Source organism: Electrophorus electricus, chromosome 11 (assembly GCF_013358815.1).
Source record: "Electrophorus electricus isolate fEleEle1 chromosome 11, fEleEle1.pri, whole genome shotgun sequence".
Classification (NCBI taxonomy): Eukaryota; Metazoa; Chordata; class Actinopteri; order Gymnotiformes; family Gymnotidae; genus Electrophorus; species Electrophorus electricus.
In genome coordinates, this window is record NC_049545.1 from 5,362,126 (window position 1) to 5,381,712 (window position 19,587).

Here is a 19,587-nt window from a genome sequence, read left to right on the forward strand (position 1 = left end):
GGGTGAACAGAAAATCAAAGGTGACAGAACAAATGAACATGTGCTTCAGAAAAATTTGCAAATTAGCACAGTAGGCAGGAGAAAATACTAAGTACACATGTAAAAGAGTATGAAAAGGACTCAGGCACAGAAAGGAGTGAAACAATCTTTATATTCACTTTCTAATTTTGCATTCTTCTATCAGATGACTGTAAGTAATTTCCGAGCATTTCCCCAAATGCAGTAATAACCCGATTTTTTATGACTTGGCAATGACTCCTAAGTGATGCTTCGCGAGGACTTTTTGTCGCAGCTATTTATCATAACGTTCCAGCATCATAAGTCTGTGTACAGAGTGGGAAATAGGCCTGATAATTACATTTGTTAGACACTCTGCAGGTACCATGCAGTGTACCATGTTGTCCCTAAACAGGTCAGCTTTCCTGCCTAAACACACTGTTGTATCTACAGTGGGCTTGAAGAAAGCCTACGTCAGATGAAAGGGTAGTAGGAAATATTGTTAATACCACTGGTAATATCAAAGAGAGAGATGGTAGTGTTTTGGCTAAGTGGGCTGTATAAAGGGGGCATGCAGCATTTTTGTTAGGGAGTACACTCGTACTGTACCGTGGAACTACTGGAACAAACTTTCTTTTCCTACACTAATTTTGTGTGCCTGTATAATGACAACACATTTGGATTGAATTAGATACTTTGTTGGCCCAGGCGTCTTCGTCCCATGAGGTGAGCTGCAGCACTCTGATGATCTCATTGATCTCAGCACTCATCTTCTCAAAGGTGTAATTCCTGTTCTTCAGAGCCTCTTCCACCCCTTGGCTCTTGAAACACTTAGTGGTCACATAGATCTTTACAGCTGAAGAAAGAAGAACAGTTTTTCATCACTAAAGCATGTTCACACAGTACAGGCTTTGACATATTCCACTCCTCTTTTACAATGTCTGTAAAATGGCGCTCTGCTCAGGTCATGTTGCATAGAACACGCATGCAGGCCCTCGATGCTTTTAGCAGGCCAGCCTTCAGACTGGTTTGCCTATGCTGGACGAAACAGCAGCCAGCAAGAGGCCGGGTGTGGGGGTGTGGGGGTGTGGGGGCGCTCTCTAGCCATCAGCAGCTAAATCACTGCAATTATCACGGTTGCCGTACCAACTGCTACAGCAGTTGGCGAGTAACTGCCGCCAGCTCAGCCGCTCACCTGATATGAGAACGGGCAGCAGCTCCTTCACTGTGTTCATGGAGGTGACCAGCATCACGCGGTGCTCCTGGTGCGTCAGCTCCTGCTGTCGCTCGTCAATCATCTTCGCCATCTTTGTCATTCCTGAACGAGAGCGACGGGGGGGCCTCCGTGAGCGAGCAGGCAGGCAAAAGTGTGTCTGAGCCTGGGCTCATTTTCAGGCTCTAAAGCCGAACTCGGAAACCACAGTAATAGACTTTTACAATACAATCGTCACATCTAGTTTCAATCTTCACTTTCCAAAGGCAGTGCAATCAAAAGAGTGACTGGTGTTGAATCTGGGAAGCACCTGGTCCTAAGTTTTTAGTGTATGTGATCAAGTCCTCCATGGTTTCCACAACCTCTGCTACAGTCAGGTACTCCAGGATACCTTTACACACGCGGATGATTTTACGCACCTGAAAGAGAAAACGGACGTGACACATTTAAAATGGAAAGGCATGCTCCGACATCTGGAAAAAAAACTATTATACTCATACTATGCTCATCTCAAGCCACATCAGAAATATTTGGTGTGATGTTTGGTCTCATACTTTTAGAATTATTATTAAAATATTATAATACTCATTTTTTTACTTCACTCAATACTGATTATAATACTTCATTTTCGACTTTCTATTGATATGCTACACATATTTTAGGTTCATTTATGAACAAAAGGGTAGGGAGAATGGTAGTTTGCCACTGAACAATGTGCACATCCTTCCATAACAAAGACATTTTAAAAATGTTTGCATAGGCTGTTGGATTTTGTCTAAAACAAAAAAGTTGCAGTTTGCCTTGAGTACAATTCTGATAAAGGTCAAAAGAGCTATGTAGTATATTGCTAATTTGGACATTACTAATATATTAGTGATAGAAAAATTATATTGTATATTACAATATAATTACACTAACATTATAGAATTACAATATAATTACAATGATTACAATATAATTATATTGTAAAATAATATAACTGCAATATAATTAATTATATTGTATATTATTCTATAGTGTATATAATTGTATATTGCATATTACTAATTTGGACAAACTCTCCCGACATCTCACTGAAGAGAATGTACTAAAATAACTGCTAGTGAATTTGAGCTTGTTTCATTTCCTCTTCTTTTGGGACGTAAATATCTGAGTTATAATGGGTTTAGATCAGGGTTGCAGAGTTTGGGACAGTATCATGTCTCGTGATAATGAGTCTTGTGACCTGCTGACGCCATGCTGCTTCTTCTTAAGTAACTCGGCCTGATGAAAGACACAGTGTGTCCTGAGCATGCGCGTGAGATCATGTGCTTAGGCTGAATTCTATTACACTGGCACAGAATGCAGTGAGGATTAGGACACCACAGAGTCCAGCGAAACAAGGGCACACACCTCCCGACATTTAGCTCCTGTGTTTGAGAAGTCAAAGAAACTTTATTATGTCAAGCCAACAGCCAAAAGTAAAGGCAGTATTGGAGATTCTAAATAATTAAAGGAGCTAAAGGAAAGGCTGTATTATGATTAAAAAGCGTAAATAGTTTAAACTGACAGTAAAAAGGTGCCTGTTTGAATTGCTGAGGAATATTTGGCACCATACCACCTGTCTTAGTTCCTGAGCAGAGTCTTCAGATTCTTCAGGGCAGTTGTGTTGTGCTGCACAAAAGTGTGCAGCATTACCATAGTATTACCATGTGCTAACTTCAGCAGGTGTTTGAACAGAGGAGCCAATCAAAAGTAAAACATTACTTCAGATTTTTGCTTTCAAATTGTAAATCTCAATGGCTGCATACCTCTGCCTCATCAAAGGTGAGCAGCAGGTCTGATGTGCCTGACAGGATGCCACGGGAGCCATCGATGAGGTAATCCCGGGCGGGGACTGAGTATGGGTCGGCCTTCAGCATCCGTGCTGCCTCCACCAGCTTTCCACAAGCATTCTCCACCCTGAGAGAGAGTCCATTGTAATTCCAGGGAAATTCACTGGACTCAAAATCAATAATGGATACATATAGGGTCATATGCTGTTTATTGCTTTGCTTTTGTACTTCAACATATTGGATTTGATATGAAATACTAAATATGAAGTCAACACACCACGCCACATTATGGAGCACTATGGATGAAATAAGGAAGGTGTGAAAAAAACAGGCTCATGATCCAAACTATAGCACATGACCTCTGAAATGTGGTTAGATATGGGCACTGACGGTTGCCAGTGGAACTGCTGTCAAGTACTAAACATAAATAAACAAAATGTTAATTTGTTAATGTGAAATGTGTTCATGTAAATTTGTAAATGTTAATGATGGTTCCATAAAAGTGCCATATAAAATTATCACTATATATTGCTCAATCAGCGTATATTTTAATAGTTTCATATTAAAGTTCCACATTTTAACTAGTCATTTGCATGTTCACAAACATTTCAAATCCAGTGTGTTGGAATACAAAAGCTAAAACATTAAAAAAGAAATGCCATTAGCCATGGACTTACTGACTCCACTGTACTGGAAATACTGACTGGCCTCTACTCTTAAACATAACTAAAAATATACTTACAATACCATTTCAAAAAATATATTTTGTTATAAACGATGTGAAATCCCCCTGCACTGTCTAATATTATATCATTTTGTCCAAGCTCTACAACGACACAAGTGCACCTCCTTCCCCACAGCTGATTGCCTAAACAGCAGCTAGGCAACTGGGCCTATCAATCACTGCTCAAAATGAGACAGTACAAATCTGGAAAATGCTTCCACATTTTTTTTTTAATATGTCAGTTGGCTAAATGGGTGTATTTAAAAAGTCAACAATTGTTCACCCATTCATATTAAATAATTCACAGAAAATATGAAACACTATAAATCTCTCACACCTCCTCAGTGTTACCAGTGCAGTATTCTCTTGTGTGGGTGCCAATGTATTAATAGACGTAGCAGAATGTTTCAGTCCCTTCTCTCACCCACAGAAAGGGCAGGGGTGGAACGATGACATATGTGTGCGTATGAGAAAACCGCTCTTTACTGTAGTGTGTGAGGTGGAGGTCCACATTTACTCAGGCACCTCCCTATGAGAGTCACAGATCAGTGGCCGTCATGCAGCCTAAATATAGTGAAGTTCAGATTCCCTGTCACCAACCAACAAGTGTGCTGACTGAGGTCCTCTGGGCCAACTTAGGTTTATGGTGCCAAATGTGTCAGCCCAGGCATTTACGAATCCCAGAGGGTCTTGTGCTGCATTTAAGAGAAACCCTATACCCAGCCATTTTATACTGGCTCCAGACACACATGAGAGAAATGACAACCACATTTCTTCATCAGGATCTTGAACCACATGGCCACATAGGATTCCTTCCATTTTTCCCCCCTCATTTTAGGGCCATTCAGGTGAGCTTTTGTTTATTTTTGACATTTGACATTTTGACATTTTAGTCATGGCTGCAGTTCCTTACTTCAACTAAGGTTATCAGGAATGTCAACTTCATTCAAAAATCATTACACACCTGCAGGTTTATAAATAGTTGAGACAGGATAACTAAATAATAGCCATCCATATCAGTGAAGAGGGAGGGAGCAAGGTAAATGAATGAGCAGGGAAACACTATAACAAGTATAACACAGAGACTAGAGCATACATGTAGGACTGCATTATATGGACAAAATATGCTCAATTTCAATTGTATTGCTACATATAGCATCTTCAGCACACTGGTGACCCCTTGGTGTGACTTGGTTAATAAAGCATGATTGATATGCAGTAGTTTGTCCAAAATTATTTAGGTCTGTTGGATCATATGAATGCTATAATTCATATATTTATAGCATCAGGGTGCTTACAGCACATATAGTAAAGAAATGGTCAAACAATCGCCTTTCTACAATATAATCATAATGATTAACAAACCATATACTGTGCAGTCATAAAGTGCCCCAGACAGCCATCAGCAGTGGATAACATGACAGGGGTTCAGAGCTGAACTAGCTATGACTAAGCATGACTCATCAGCCTTTTCCAGTATCACTGTACTTTGCTCCAACAGTATAATGTTTGAGGATTTATTCATATTAATAAAGCTCTTTCAAAATAAGAAATATCTGTAATATATAGCTTGAATAAAAACAAAATCAAGATGTTGGTATGATTAAAAAAAAACAAAAAACTTTTAGAAAGAATTATGGCATGACTCTGGAATGGATGCAAAAAAATATGAAGCACTAGATCTAAATATTTTATAGACAGCTTAGTCTAGCCCATAGCACAGGATTTAGTGAAGAAAAAAAAGTGTTAACCCTTCCATAGATGTTTTTTACAACAGGTAAAAACTCTGAAAATGTATATATGGACTACTATTAATTTTTGAAGAGGTCAGTGACAAAAGAATAATATTTAATTGCCTAGTGGTTGTGTGGTGTTTTTTTTTTATATATCTAAGAACAATGTGTTTTTAACATCTGAGAACAGTAGTGCATGATGGGTTTATACATATGCCAAGTGTGCTAAGGTAAAATATCAACAATCATGCAAGTGCTTTAATAGAATGGCTACAATATCTATAATAGTTCTAATAGTTCTAATATTTAGTATGCCGGGGGTGGTGGGGCGCAGCGGCGGTGGACGACACTAACCACAGCCATATAAGGACGATAACCGACAACGAGAATAAAAACGAGAGGGATTTATTTGGGTAGGAATCAGGGAAGGAAACAAAACACAGGTGGGATGAATGGAATAAAATGGCAGGGAAACAAAGGAAACTTGAACAGGGTCATGGCAGCATGAGAGGGAAGGAAGGAAAACACAGCGCACATGGAAAGAACAGAATGAAAACAATCAAAGAACCACATGACAGACCGCACCACATGTAGAGTGACACAGACGGGGGGGGGGGGGGCACTGTCACTGTCACCAGACAATGTGATCAGTCCAATTTTGTACACTATTACACCTGACTGAAAGGGGCAATACCTATAGTGAACCACGTTTGTTTAGACTTGCACGGCCATCTATCAGAATCCATTCTGCTAGTTGTGCTTTCAAATCAGTAAAGTAATAAAGGAGGTATGTGTAGCCATAAGTACCATTTAAAAGTGTTTAATGTTTTAATACAGCCAAAATTTACTACTGGATATATTGGTAATGGATTTTTAGAACATGAAAAAAAAACAATGACTATTGCTGTGAAGAATTTTAGATAGATAGATAGATAGATAGATAGATAGATAGATAGATAGATAGATAGATAGATAGATAGATAGATAGATAGATAGATAGATAGATAGATAGATAGATAGATAGATAGATAGATAGATAGATAGATAGATAGTAATGAAGTACACAGAGTTGAGGTCATCAGTTGTGTAAACAAAATGCTTAAATTTTAAAAAGAGAGGAAAGAGGAAACAGTTCAGACACACCTCAAGAGAAAACAAATGTAAGAACGTGAAATAGAATCATAGACTCATACAAAAATACACATAAGACAACACTGAACAAACTCTACACCAAACTAGTGGTATTCACTCTACTGCTCTGAGCTCTACCTGCTGCCCCATGGCCCAAAATGGGAGAAAGTCCAAGTCCTGCTTCCACAGGGCTGTTCTTCCTACCCGTGGTACCATACGAGTGCATGACTCAGCCATCCCTGCCAGGGTGTATGGGGGAGAAGGCCCTCTGACTCCTACATAAGTTTCACTTGGGGAATGGTCATAAACGTGTAGAAAAGGTGATTCAGTGAAATGCTGGAATTATTAGCTGTTGTCTCCCAGGCTGCAATCAGAGGGCGTCTGAAGTTGCTTTGCACACCACTCTAGCTTGGTTTATCTTATTTTTCTGTCAGACATTGCTTTCTATCTATTAATAAATATGTCCTCTACTGCCCCTGATATACAAGAAGTCCCTCAAAGTTCATATCTCAGTCCCCTCTACCACATCATATACATTTCTCTAGGTTACATAATTCACTGGTATTGTCCTAATTTACATTGTCATGCAGCTGATACACAGATTTAATGTCAGCACTAGGTCCATTGCAGCTTTGCCTCTGACATTATACACGTTCTGATAACATGGCTAGACGCTACCTTTCTTAAATTAAGTCCAGATAAAACTGAGATCTGTCCTGCTCATACCAAAAACCCTCCTTACCGGTGTGCTTGAACTGTACGTTGACATGGATGGCATCACTGTTACATCCTCATCTAGATTTTCAAACCTCTGTGTCATTTTTAAATCCTTCATTTCCTTTGAAAGCAATATAATTCACTAAGCAATATTGCATTCATTCAGCTCTGTAATACTTCCCTGTAATACCCTCTTAATTGGTGTGTCTAGATAAAGCCTTAATAAATTTCAGCTTACTCAAAAGTCCTCACATACACTAAGGATTTGGCACATATTATACCCCTTCTCCGTCAGTGACACTGGCTGTCCGTATCATACGAACCACTACTCTTTGCGATAAAAGCAAACTGTCTGAACTCCTACGCTCAAACCCTGGGTCGCATAATAAATTCCTCTGGTACTGGTCCTCTGGTGGTTCCTACATCTAAACCAACCACTATGGGAGACAGATCGTCCAGCACCCTGACCCCCATAATTTGAAACTCCAGCACTCAAAATGTGCCTAACTGTTCTCAGTCCTGTTTCAAATGTCCGCAATACATTTGCAATACAATTCTGCTCCTAGTTCATGCTTTCCTCCTGCATGTGTGTTTGTGTTCTTGTTGTACTACTACCCACTGTAAAATAACCTTGAGTGTGAGAAAGGCGCTAAATAAATTACATAATAATAAAAAGGTGAGAAAAATGCATAACCAGGCACTTGGAGCATAATTCTGCCACTGCCATGTGTACACCTGCGTGTGTGGGTTTGGGGGAGGGGGAGGCATGTCCTAATGTAGGTTCTCAGGAGGCAGGAAGTGCAGGGCATACTTAATGAAGGCCGGAGGCATGTCCCTCTTCATCATCTGGTCTTCTGTGGTTTGTACTGTCTCCTTCCCCACCTGAATAGACAGGAAAACAGTCTTGGTCACAATGAAAAACAAAAACTTTCTCTCTTCAAATGTACTCTCTTGAAAGCCAAAGTGCATACACATCACAATATAAGAGTTGCTTGAATATATTTTCGGATTTATTCACTTCTAATACAATTGCTTCTGAAGTGCTTAAACAAGCCTAAACGTATTTTCAGTCACTTGGTGTGGTTTGTATATGGATCTTTTCAGGGAACTGTTTTGACCAGCAGACTTCTGTCTGTTTTTATGAAGTCTTTCAGGTGAAGGCTGCAGTAGTAAAGGCAGTGTGGAGCCTGCATGTGGGAGGGCTTTAGTCCTTGTGTAGACTCAGATGCTTGTTAATGGGGTTCGTTTGAGTGGCTGTGCACAATGAGGCTCTGTGTGTCTTGGATGGGCCTAGGACCTGTCCCACTACTGCTGCCTGTTTGGCTGATGGCCCATGGCGGTCTATCATCAAAGCAGACTGACAACCCTGTTGGCTCATCATCACTGATTTACTAAATTGATTTTAAAACACTGTTTTATTAAATACCTCCAGGACACAGCCAGGCACATGAAGGCAGAAATAAAACCTGTTTGATTAATTGATAGATAAGTTAATAGAATATTAATATTAGCCAACTTTTATCCATATATACCATAAAATATATATTGTTTCTCTGCATTTTGTCTTATGTTTAATCATTTGCACTGCTTACAAACTCAAAATCAAATTGTGCTGCAGATGAGAGTAGACTGACAACAGAACAGGAAGGATGTCTGCTGTTTATGAACACATGGCCCTTCACTCATCTGTTCTTTTGCCATATGTAAAGTTCCAAAAGGGAAGTGCTTTATGCCTCTTTAACTGCTTTACAACTTGACAAGCTCCAGAGGGGACCTCAGCAAGTCACAGAGTAGAAGTAGCAATATAAAAGAAAAGACACACGTTTAGAGCCTAGTACCACAAGTTGATGGTGATTGCATTTGCATGCACTACAGCTACACTTGAGATATTTAGCTCCAGAAACAGTAAAGCGCAATTGCAAATAATATGTAATTTATTAGGATTTTATGTGATAAACGAACACAAAGTAGCCAGTAATTGTGAAGTGAAAAGAAAATGATACAGGGTTTTCAAATTTTTTAATAAATAAACATCTGGAAAGTGAGCATGCATTTGCATTCAGCCCCCTGTACTCTTGATACCCCTAAATAACATCCAGTGTGACCAATTGCCTTCAAAGGTCACCAAATTAGCAAATAGAGTCCACATGTGTGTAATTTATTCTCAGTATAACTACAGCTGTTTTGTGAAGCCCTCACAGGTTTGTTAGAGAACATTAGTGATCAAACAGCATCATGAAAACTAAGGAACATACCAGACAGGTCAGGGATAAAGTTGTGGAGAAATGTAAAGCAGGGTTAGGCTATAAAAAGATTTCCCAAGCTATGAGTATCTCACGGAGCACTGTTCAATCCATCATCCAAAAATGGAAGGAGTATGGTACAACCGCAAACCTACCAAGACATGGTCGTCCACCTAAACTGACAGCCCAGGCAAGGAGAGCACTACTTGGAGAAGCAGCCAAGAGGCCCAAGGTCACTCTGGAGGAGCTGCAGAGATCCACAGGTGGGACAATCTGTCCTCAGGACAACTATTAGCCGTGTACTCCACAAATCTGGCCTTTATGGAAGAGTACCAAGAAGAAAGCCATTTTTAAAAGCAAGCCATAAGAAGTCTCGCTTTCAGTTCGCCACAAGCCATGTAGGGGACACAGCAAACATGTGGAAGAAGGTGCTCTGGTCAGATGAGACCAAAGTTGAACTTTTTGGCCTAAATGCAAAACGCTATGTGTGGCGAAAAACTAACACTGAACATCACCCTGAACACACCACGCCCATCTTTAAACATGGTGGTGGCAGCATCATGCTGTGGAGATGTTTTTCTTCAGCAGGGACAGGGAAGCTCAGAGTTGATGGAAAGATGGATGGAGCTAAATACAGGGCAATCCTGGAGGAAAACCTGTTAGAGGCTGCAAAAGACCTGAGACTGGGGCGGAGGTTCACCTTCCAGCAGGACAACGACCCTAAACATACAGCCAGAGCTACAATGAAATGGTTTAGATCAAAGCACATTCATGTGTTAGAATAGCCCAGTCAAAGTCCAGACCTAAATCCCATTGAGAATCTGTGGCAAGACTTGAAAATTGCTGTTCACAGATGCTCTCCATCCAATCTGACTGAGCTTGAGCCATTTTGCAAAGAAGAAATGGTAAAAATTCAGCCTGTAGATGTGCAAAGCTGGTAGAGTCATACCCCAAAAGACTTGTGTAACGGAAAGCTTGCCTCCCGCGAGTCACGTGGTTTGCAGCTGTAATTGCAGCGAAAGGTGGTCCCACAAAGTATTGAGTCAGAGGGGCTGAATACAAATGCACGCTACACTTCTACTGAGAATAAATTACACACAGGTGGACTGTATTTGCTAATTTGGTGACCTACGAAGGCAATGGGTCACACTGGATGTTATTTAGGGGTATCAGAGTACAGGGGGCTGAATACAAATGCTCGCTACACTTTCCAGATTTTTATATATTAAAAAATTTGAAAACCATGCATCATTTTCTTTTCACTTCACAATTACTTGTTACTTTGTGTTCACTTATCACATAAAATCCCAATAAAATACATTTAAGTTTGTAGGTGTAACATGAAAAAATATGGAAAAGTTCAAGGGGTATGAATACTTTTTCAAGGCCCTATGTGTATACATATAACTTTCAGCTGGTCTGAAATGTCACTAGGGGTCAGGGAGGCCCATAAAGTAGGGAGCATGGCAATCAGGAAGAATAGGATGCACACCCATGTACTGAGACACACACATGCAGAGTGCTGTGAGTGAATGAAGATGGACAGAGGCCAACCCAAACAGCAGTACAGGCCAAACGAAAAAGGAATGCTGCTCAACTGGGTTGTCACACAAACCCCCACAGCAGCAGCAAAGTGCTAATAACATTCAGTTAAGGTGTCCATCAATTGCATATGACCACCTAAAATAAGACAACTCAAGTACCCAAAGCAGGTAAAGTAGAATAGGTCAGGGTGAAGGAAACAGAATGCTGACTAGGTGTTTTTCCCTCCCATCTTGGATCGCCTCTCAGCAACCCAGTCCCTCTATCCAACTGTGGTGCTCTAATCCAGTGGGATCCAGGAACCCCCTCATAGGGGTCCTCTACCTCACCCATCCCCAGGGACACTGGACCCAGCAACTGCATTCCAAATGGTTATTCTTAGCCTACAGTGCCCCATGTCTTTGCATACCATCAATGGAACAGTTAATAGGGTAACCTGGAATTTCCATCATCTTAGCTGTAAAATCAATGAAGGAAGTATAATAATCATCACACAAGGAAAAAAAGTTATCTGGAGAATGCTTGACTGCACTGGCAATACGATCACAAACCACTTAAAAGCCATTGCAATATTACCCCACTAGCTCAGGTGCTGGGATGATAACAGTGGTTCCACTGGTGACAATCCTCATTTTCTTTCTGTTGACTGATTTCTTCTCAGTGTGGTGGTGCATTTTCTTCAGCGTTTTGATAATGAGAAGAGCACATGTTTAAGAACACTACTGGCACACTGACAGTCCCCAGGTCAGGTTTTACACATGCCATCTATGTGTGTGCCATTTGGCATGTCCATGGTATTTAAATGTAAGGTGCAATAAGAATTTACTCTGAATATGTTCTGTCACTGATGACAGACTGATTGATATTAACTTCCAAAGCAGCTGCATCAGCATTCTGAACCAGTGAATGAGACATAGCTCTACTTAGTAAGTCCTTAAAATCTCCATTCTGCATTTTAATTTGTTCATGTCAGAAGATGAGATTAATCCATTATATCAAGTGTACAATAAACAAAAAATAATCAGGTTGGAACTTTTAGTTTCAGGCACAAGGCAGGATTTTGACAATGCAAAGGTGGATAATGAGTTCTAAACCCCTGAGCATACATGAACTGATTTGTTTTCAGTGGAGCAAAGTCCTATCAAGTGTGCTTAAAATTCTTTAAGCACACACAACACAAGCTAAGAAGCACAGCAGGAACCTTGCAGCAGAGGTTTAGGTTTGAATCCCTGTTGTACTACCCACTGTGGCTTAGTATTCCTTGAGGAATGTGTTGTTGACTCTGATAAATGGTGCGTGCTCAACTGCTTGGCCGAAAAACATGCTTCACTTAAAAAAGTGTACTTATTTGATCAACTACTTCTTGACCTGCTCAGAACAAGTGTAAAAGATACACCTGATCAATTGGGCAACATCAGTCACCCTTGGTGTTACCAATGACTTTAGTCTATAAAAGAATGAGAAGGGTTTTAACATGACTATGAATGCAATGTGAATACAGAACCTGAGTGAGTGTGGAACACGAATTCCTATTTTTTGTGCCTCCCATGAATGCATCTGCCTCTGTGCATTCCCATGAAAGGGAAATTTTAAAAGTACCTGCAGTAAGCTGCCACTGTGTGAGTTAACAGTGAGGCAGGCAGTGGGGAGTTCTCTTTCAGTGAAGGTTTTCATAACCAAGACGTCCCGAGCTCTCAGCCATATGCTGTCTGTTTACTCTCATACTGCAAAAGCATTTCTCTCTGATTGCTCCAACCGCCTTGAAGACACACATTTCCTTTAAAGGAAGACTCCTTACATAAGCATAGTCCATAAAAGGTTCGTGGCAACCTTGCATGCAATTCAAACACAGGCGACTTTCATACCATATTTCTGGCAATAAAGAATAGGCTGTAAAAAAAATCTGACACAGGCGACATTGATGAATTGATTGTTTTTTTTTTAAATACATAATTGATGTAAGTGCACACATTGTAGCATTAGCCAGCTGCGGGCTCGGTAAAAGCGTTGTTTGATCTGAAGCTGTGCACTTCCAAGTGCTGTGATAATGGATTGTTGGAGAGCACCTGAGGTCATCTGCTACACCTTAGCCAGTTGATCATACTCCTGTCAGATATCCTAAGCATACAGCACTTGGATCTGAATAACAGTACCCAGACTGTAAGCAGTACACCAACACCTAATTAACAGTAACACTAACTGACAATATGAATCTGAAATTAGTCTATATAAAAGTGATGCCTGCTTCACAGACTTAATCATTAACAATACAGCTGCTTACTGTAAATGCTACGATCAGGAGACTGGTCTTGATACAAATATATTTATGTACATCATGAATTTCAGTTTCTGTGTTTGCTGTTCTCATGATAATATGGAGTACACCTTAAAACTGAATTTGGCAGAACTTGGTTCTCTGTTCAGTTTTAAATAAATGGTCATTTTAGAGGCCAAATGTTGAACATTAAACCAGAGTGCTAATATATTGTCATACAACATAATTAAAGTGTTTATTGATATATAAGCAATTAGATGTATTTTACCTGCTGTTATATCACAGTAAAGCATACTGACAAATTGCATGATGAATCAAAAAGGCCTTGTTAACTAATGATATGTGAAGAGTATAGTCAAAAAGATATAATCCTTTTCATAGAGAATGGTGCCATCACATGGAATATGCTCTTTATATTCTCTTCACACTGTTGTGTATGTGTGTGTATAAAAAGATATTGTCAGAATTATTGTCCATTTATGATTATTCCTAAGAGCTAAGCAAAATGGATTCCAATTTGTATGGTAAAGGTGGCTTTTCATGGAGATAATGAAAGCTCATTTGAGTGGTAAATTTGATGACATTTTCATAAAATTCATTTGTGACAGGATAAGATGTCTTACACAATAAGCCTGATTAATCTCAATGATTTATTTGAAGAAAAAAGTAATCAAACTCAGAAGGTCAGCTGTTTTTAAGAATACATCACAGAGCATCAGGGCTTCCTCTGTATTTCTATTTGATGGAGATCACAATCAATTATTCTTTTCCTCTACCCATACAGTTCAAAGGTAGGGATAAACCATGACATGTGAAGAGGCCAATGGTGCTGAAATCCAGCTGCATGTGCATAATTTGGAACAAATTATAAAGTCACAGAGAGAATTTTTCAGGCAGCTGTCCTTCCCATCTCAAAAGCAGACTCATCATCATCTCTCTATCAAGTATCGGTTTAACAGATTGATCCTATTATCATGTTAACATACAGCTTTAGGGCATACTATCATGGAAAATGGAATTTCCTTCACTCTGTTGAAATAAGGAATTTTGAAGTAATATGTAAATATTGTTCAAGTTCTCAAAATACACCATTTGCTCTTCCAGTCCATAAAAATCCCCTAAGGAATCTAAGCAGCAAAACATCCTGTTTTGAGATCACTATTTCTCTGATGTTTCAAGAACAAACTCATGTACATATCCCTGCCTATGCAACAGCAATTTAGCTCCAGTGGATGGGGCTACAGCAGTTTACCAACTTACACTGCAGTTCTCAGTGCTTTTTGAATGAGGCACAATACAGGGCAGCCAATCTGTCTTAAAGGTGGGGTAAAAGAAACACCTATTTAAGGGCTAAAAAGAGGTTGGAAAATGGTTGTATAAAACTGAACTATGACTGTTTTGGGACATAAAGCCACACAATCCTTGTAAGCGGATATCAAGGGAAAATATAAAATTACAGACAAATGTTGGCTATGGGCCCTTTAATACAATAATCAGTTGACTGCCAGTAGAGTTTTTTGTGTGTTTGTTTCTTCTGTTTTGTTTTTTGTTGGTTTCTTTGCTTTAAACCTTCATGCTTTTACAACACTTTAAGCTGTACCTAACATTTTGCTACTATATAGCTTTGAAGTAATTAAGACAACCAGGATCATCTAGTACTTTGTACCTCACTAAGCAACAAAGTTCCCTATTAGTAACTGATCCTGACTGAAAGTATGTAAACACTAGAGGCTGTGTTAAAAGTAATGTGTGACACAATCAAGTAGTAAGAGTTAAAAACAAACTAGCAACAGTTCAGATATAGTTTTGTACCACTGGCAAGACACCAAGTGAACTTAGTCACCAGTGATGTAAGTACCACTTTGGGATAAAATGGGGGATGGGGACCCTGTCTTCCAGCTCTGCCACCCAGGAGTGATCGACAGACTTAGTGGAGGATGCAGACAGACATGCAGACTGTGTTCTGTGCCAGAGACCTGCTTGACGCAAAGGTTTCTCCTCTTCGTAAGCCATAAAAAGCACACTTGGAGGAGAGGGGACAGAAGGGCATGAAAGCTGCTCTGAAGAGCTCCTTATGAAGCCATGTAGGTCCAAGCATCTGCTTATCTGTTCCTATCTGATTGCATACTGCCCCTTCCACACAAACAGATTATAAACAACCTAAACTGAGGCCAAAACGCAAGGGGAGATAAATATAAATAGAAACAGAAATAAATACAAATAGTATGCATATTATATGTGTGCTTGACTATACAGATTTACTTTTGTTGTGCAAATAAATTTAGCACTCCATGCTTAAGATTTGTAAAAGATGACCAAAGAAACCAAAGAACACCTTGCAAAAGTGGCATTAGAGCCAGGATCTATACAAAGCCACTCAGCCTTGTATTTCAGTGCTTGGCTGGTACATGGTATGATTTGGCTGGAACAGGTGCTCCAGGAATGGTGGGGGGAGGGGGGTATTCTGGAGTCTCCAATAAAGACGCTGACGCTTGAGACTTTCGCCTTCCAGGCAGAGGCACGCACCACCCTCTCAACCCTGCTACCGTGAGACTGTGTTACTTCCAGTAAATAAATAGGCCAAGTATTCTTATGTCCAACTCCCTATTTGTGATTTCGGTAACTACGTTCAGTAGATTTTCCCTTTGTTGCAATATTATCAACAGTAAGGAGCTAATTATGCTATAGTAGGCTACAGAGGGGCAATAGGGCCCAGTGGTATAAACCTTTGCAATCACAATGAATAGAGCACAACAGGCCAGTCCAACAACACATCCATACTTTCTCACACTGGGACTAGGTTAATCGTCACTTAATCTACAGCGTGATCTTTGGCCTCCAGCAGTTTGAGGATTTTTGAAATATGAATTTAATAAACCTGATTATAAGCAGCCCCCATGGACTCTTCCTCACGTAGTTGACTTTTACCTCATTCATCCTGTATTGGGTGATCAAAAAGGGAAAAAAAGGTTTTCAACAAATAAGCACCACATGATTCAGTCACTCCGTCTATGCCATTTTAAGGTGTGTTATAAAGCAGTTCAAGTTCACCAAAAGGAATTTTTATATTGTGTCTTCATACCAACATTTGCAAATGTATAGAATCATAAGATTCAGCTTGAACTAATTTGTATATATTTTTATTAACAAAAGACAATGACTATGTAGAACACAGAGGCATAGATCACAGTTTAACGCATGCAATCCCTGCAATAGCACATTTATGACACTTTTATCCAAAGCGACTTACAGTTATGACCGAGTACAAATTGAGCAATTGAGGGTTAGGGGCCTTGCTCAGGAGCCCGACAGTGGCAACTGTGGGACTTGAACCAGCAACCTTCCAATTACAAGTCAAGTACCTTAACCAATGAGCTACTTCACATGGAAATCCTATCCCTTATACATGTAACTATTTGCAAATACATTATACCTCAGATAAGTTAGCCCCAGAACAGCCAAAAAGAATACTACTAGTCAGATTGAGCATTACATGGCGTTTACATGGCTATAATATATTTATAAATCTATTTTTGAACAAATGTTTTAATAAATTATTTGTTCTCATTTTCTTCCTTTTGGTCCTTATTTAGTTTTATACAATAAACAACTCTGATGCTAATGTGGACAGCATTCCATGTAGTCTTACAAAGCGTCTTTCTGAATAAATTCTCAGACAGCACTCTGAAGCACTTCACCATGATCAGAGACTGAACTACTGCAGGACTCAGGCAGATTCCAGACCAGCTGGTGTGCAAGTTACCAGTAGGGGAGATAGGAACCCTGCTCAAACACAGCCAGCTGTTTCATCTAGGACCATACAGGTGTCACATGGTACAGCTGGAATCTGAATCTGGATCACAGTATTAATACATGAGCCTTGCTATTACATGCTCTACTTGGAGACCTTAAATGATGTTAGTTAAAATAGGTCCATGTCTTTTTTGTTAAGTTCCATTGAATGCTCAGTAAAGATCCTCACAAATTGGTTGCAAATATTCATCAGTGAAATTATCACAGATTATAGCTTGTTTTTACATACCATAAACAAGCTTGTCAACTAAATTCTGATACATTTAGGAACACTCATTTACATGTGTACAATAAACAATAAACAATGATGCTGCTTTTTGCAATTGCAATACAACAGTATTAGTTTTCTTTTAACTGGCGTTTCAGTAGTACTAACTATCATCAAAAGTAATGCAAGCTCTTTTTGCAAGCAGGGATAGCTCATAAATATGTGGGTTCCATTAGCCCTTTCTATCACAAAGTTCTGGTAAGGGAATAGCATCTTTAAGAGATTAGGCATGCATGCAATAACAGACCACATACAGGTGTTGTGGAGATTGCAGCAGTAGCCCTTGAGCTCTTTAAAGACAGCATGTGCACATGGTGATCAGTATTCCAATCAAGGTGTCATTCTGGCTTCTTCATTACATCAATAAGGAACCACAAGTGTGTGTGTGTGTGTGTATATATATATATATATATATATATATATATATATATATATATATATATATATATATATATATGAACAAATAAATCACATAAATATATAACTGAGTCAGAATTAGCCATGTTAACAAAAATAGCTGTTTTAATTCAATTTATTTGAAGGTAAGCACAGACAGTCTGCTTGTGGTTAAAACAAAATGGGAGCATACCAGTCAGACTGTGTCTTGTTGCTGTGGACACAATGAGCAAATAAAGAAAAGCCCTCCTGAAGTTTGTGGGATTAATGATTTTGTTTTTGAAGTTTCTTGGAAACATGACCTGAATATCAGTGCTAAGATGAGATCTCTGGCACACCCTAGGTTTACCAAAAGTGCTACAGCACCCATCTTAAAACCCCTCTAGAGTTAGACAACACTAACATTTTGGAAACCGTACCCTAAGTGTTATTGTTGTCAAATTGGCCCAAATGTATTCTAAAAATTGTATCACTCCACACTGAAATGATAAGGAAATCCCTCTGCCACCATCCTGCACTTCAAATAAAAGTGCACTATTGACAGAATGTGATGCAAACATTATGCTCATTCACTGACACCATGCTTGGCAAAATGGTATTACTACCAGTATCTCCTGTTGTCAACTTCTAATGACATATTCAGACTTACAATCAGGCAGGTTCCCCTTTAACCATCACTTGAAAAAATGCTGGCTCTTCTAAATAGTGTGATCAGATATGCCAAATGACACTACATGGGGCAAGATTCTGAAGTTGCCCATGCTGAACATTGTCCATGACCCAACGTTGAAAAAGTTTCCCTCGGGAAAACGAAGATCACGATTTGGATGTTGCCAACAATGTAACAAAATTAACAGGGTACCACAGACGACACAGACAGCTCAAGAATTGTAGCTGTAGATGTACAGGCAAAGCAAGCAGAATTCAAAAGTGTCTCACCCGCACGAGGTTGCTGACGGCTGCCTGCACTGCAGCCACAGGAGCAGTAAGATCAGGGATCGCTTTGCCATCAACTTCGCCTTCCTCGTGCATGATCACCAAGTGGGATATCTGCTGAGCCACTGGCTCCAGAATACTCTCTATCGTCTTAGTATGGAACACCGGCATTTTGGAGTCTGAATATCTTCAACTCAAGTGGGAAAAGGGCACGTGCTCGCACCAAACAGTGACTTTGGCTTGTGCTTCCCAGTTATTTCTTCAAGGACAACACAATCCGCTCGTCTATTCCCAAGGCTACTCCCCTCATGCAGCGAAATCCCCGAATCACACTCCCACCGACCGACGGCTTCTGTGGAAAGCCGCCCGGTAAAGTGGAAGCAAACGCACGACAAAAAAGAATCGCCGCTCCCCAGCCAATAAGGAAAAAGGTTTTACCACCCGGGCGCAGATGCGATTGGTGCGCATTGACGCCGCTTTCACTCCCAGCCACCCCACCCTACCTTTGCCAAGGGCGCCAGCGCATCCCAAACTACGTCATGCATGTTTATGCCCAAAAATGGGCTGCACTGGAGTTACGAAGTGAGGATTCCATGGATTACATATGACTAAATTATAACAGTATCTTGAGTAAAGACGTAACTAAGTAACTGATACCCAGCGATAAAACCCTGCGAGGATGTCCATACATAGCTCGCTGTTTTAATTATCCAGAGCACCTGTGCTTTATGAGTTTATATTCGGCATTTGTTCGGTTGCGCACCATTAGGACAAAGATTTAGATG

General features: G+C 39.9%; 1 protein-coding gene across 4 annotated transcripts in view; it reads right to left on the bottom strand.

Moving 5' to 3' along the window:
- Window positions 1–19,198, bottom strand: part of vcla (vinculin a) — a 35,525-nt gene extending 16,327 nt beyond the window's left edge. For 2 of the 4 annotated variants that reach the window (XM_027017593.2, XM_027017592.2), the window contains exons 1-6: window positions 18,806–19,198; window positions 8,141–8,211; window positions 3,001–3,151; window positions 1,521–1,629; window positions 1,193–1,315; window positions 693–853 (exon numbers count right to left, since the gene is read on the bottom strand). In XM_027017593.2, the coding sequence (XP_026873394.2) occupies window positions 693–853; window positions 1,193–1,315; window positions 1,521–1,629; window positions 3,001–3,151; window positions 8,141–8,211; window positions 18,806–18,973 (783 nt within the window). In that variant the 5' untranslated portion in view covers window positions 18,974–19,198. The remainder of the gene's footprint in view (window positions 1–692; window positions 854–1,192; window positions 1,316–1,520; window positions 1,630–3,000; window positions 3,152–8,140; window positions 8,212–18,805) is intronic. The other 2 variants (XM_027017595.2, XM_027017594.2) reach the window with 2 other exon arrangements.
- Window positions 19,199–19,587: the final 389 nt, after the last annotated feature.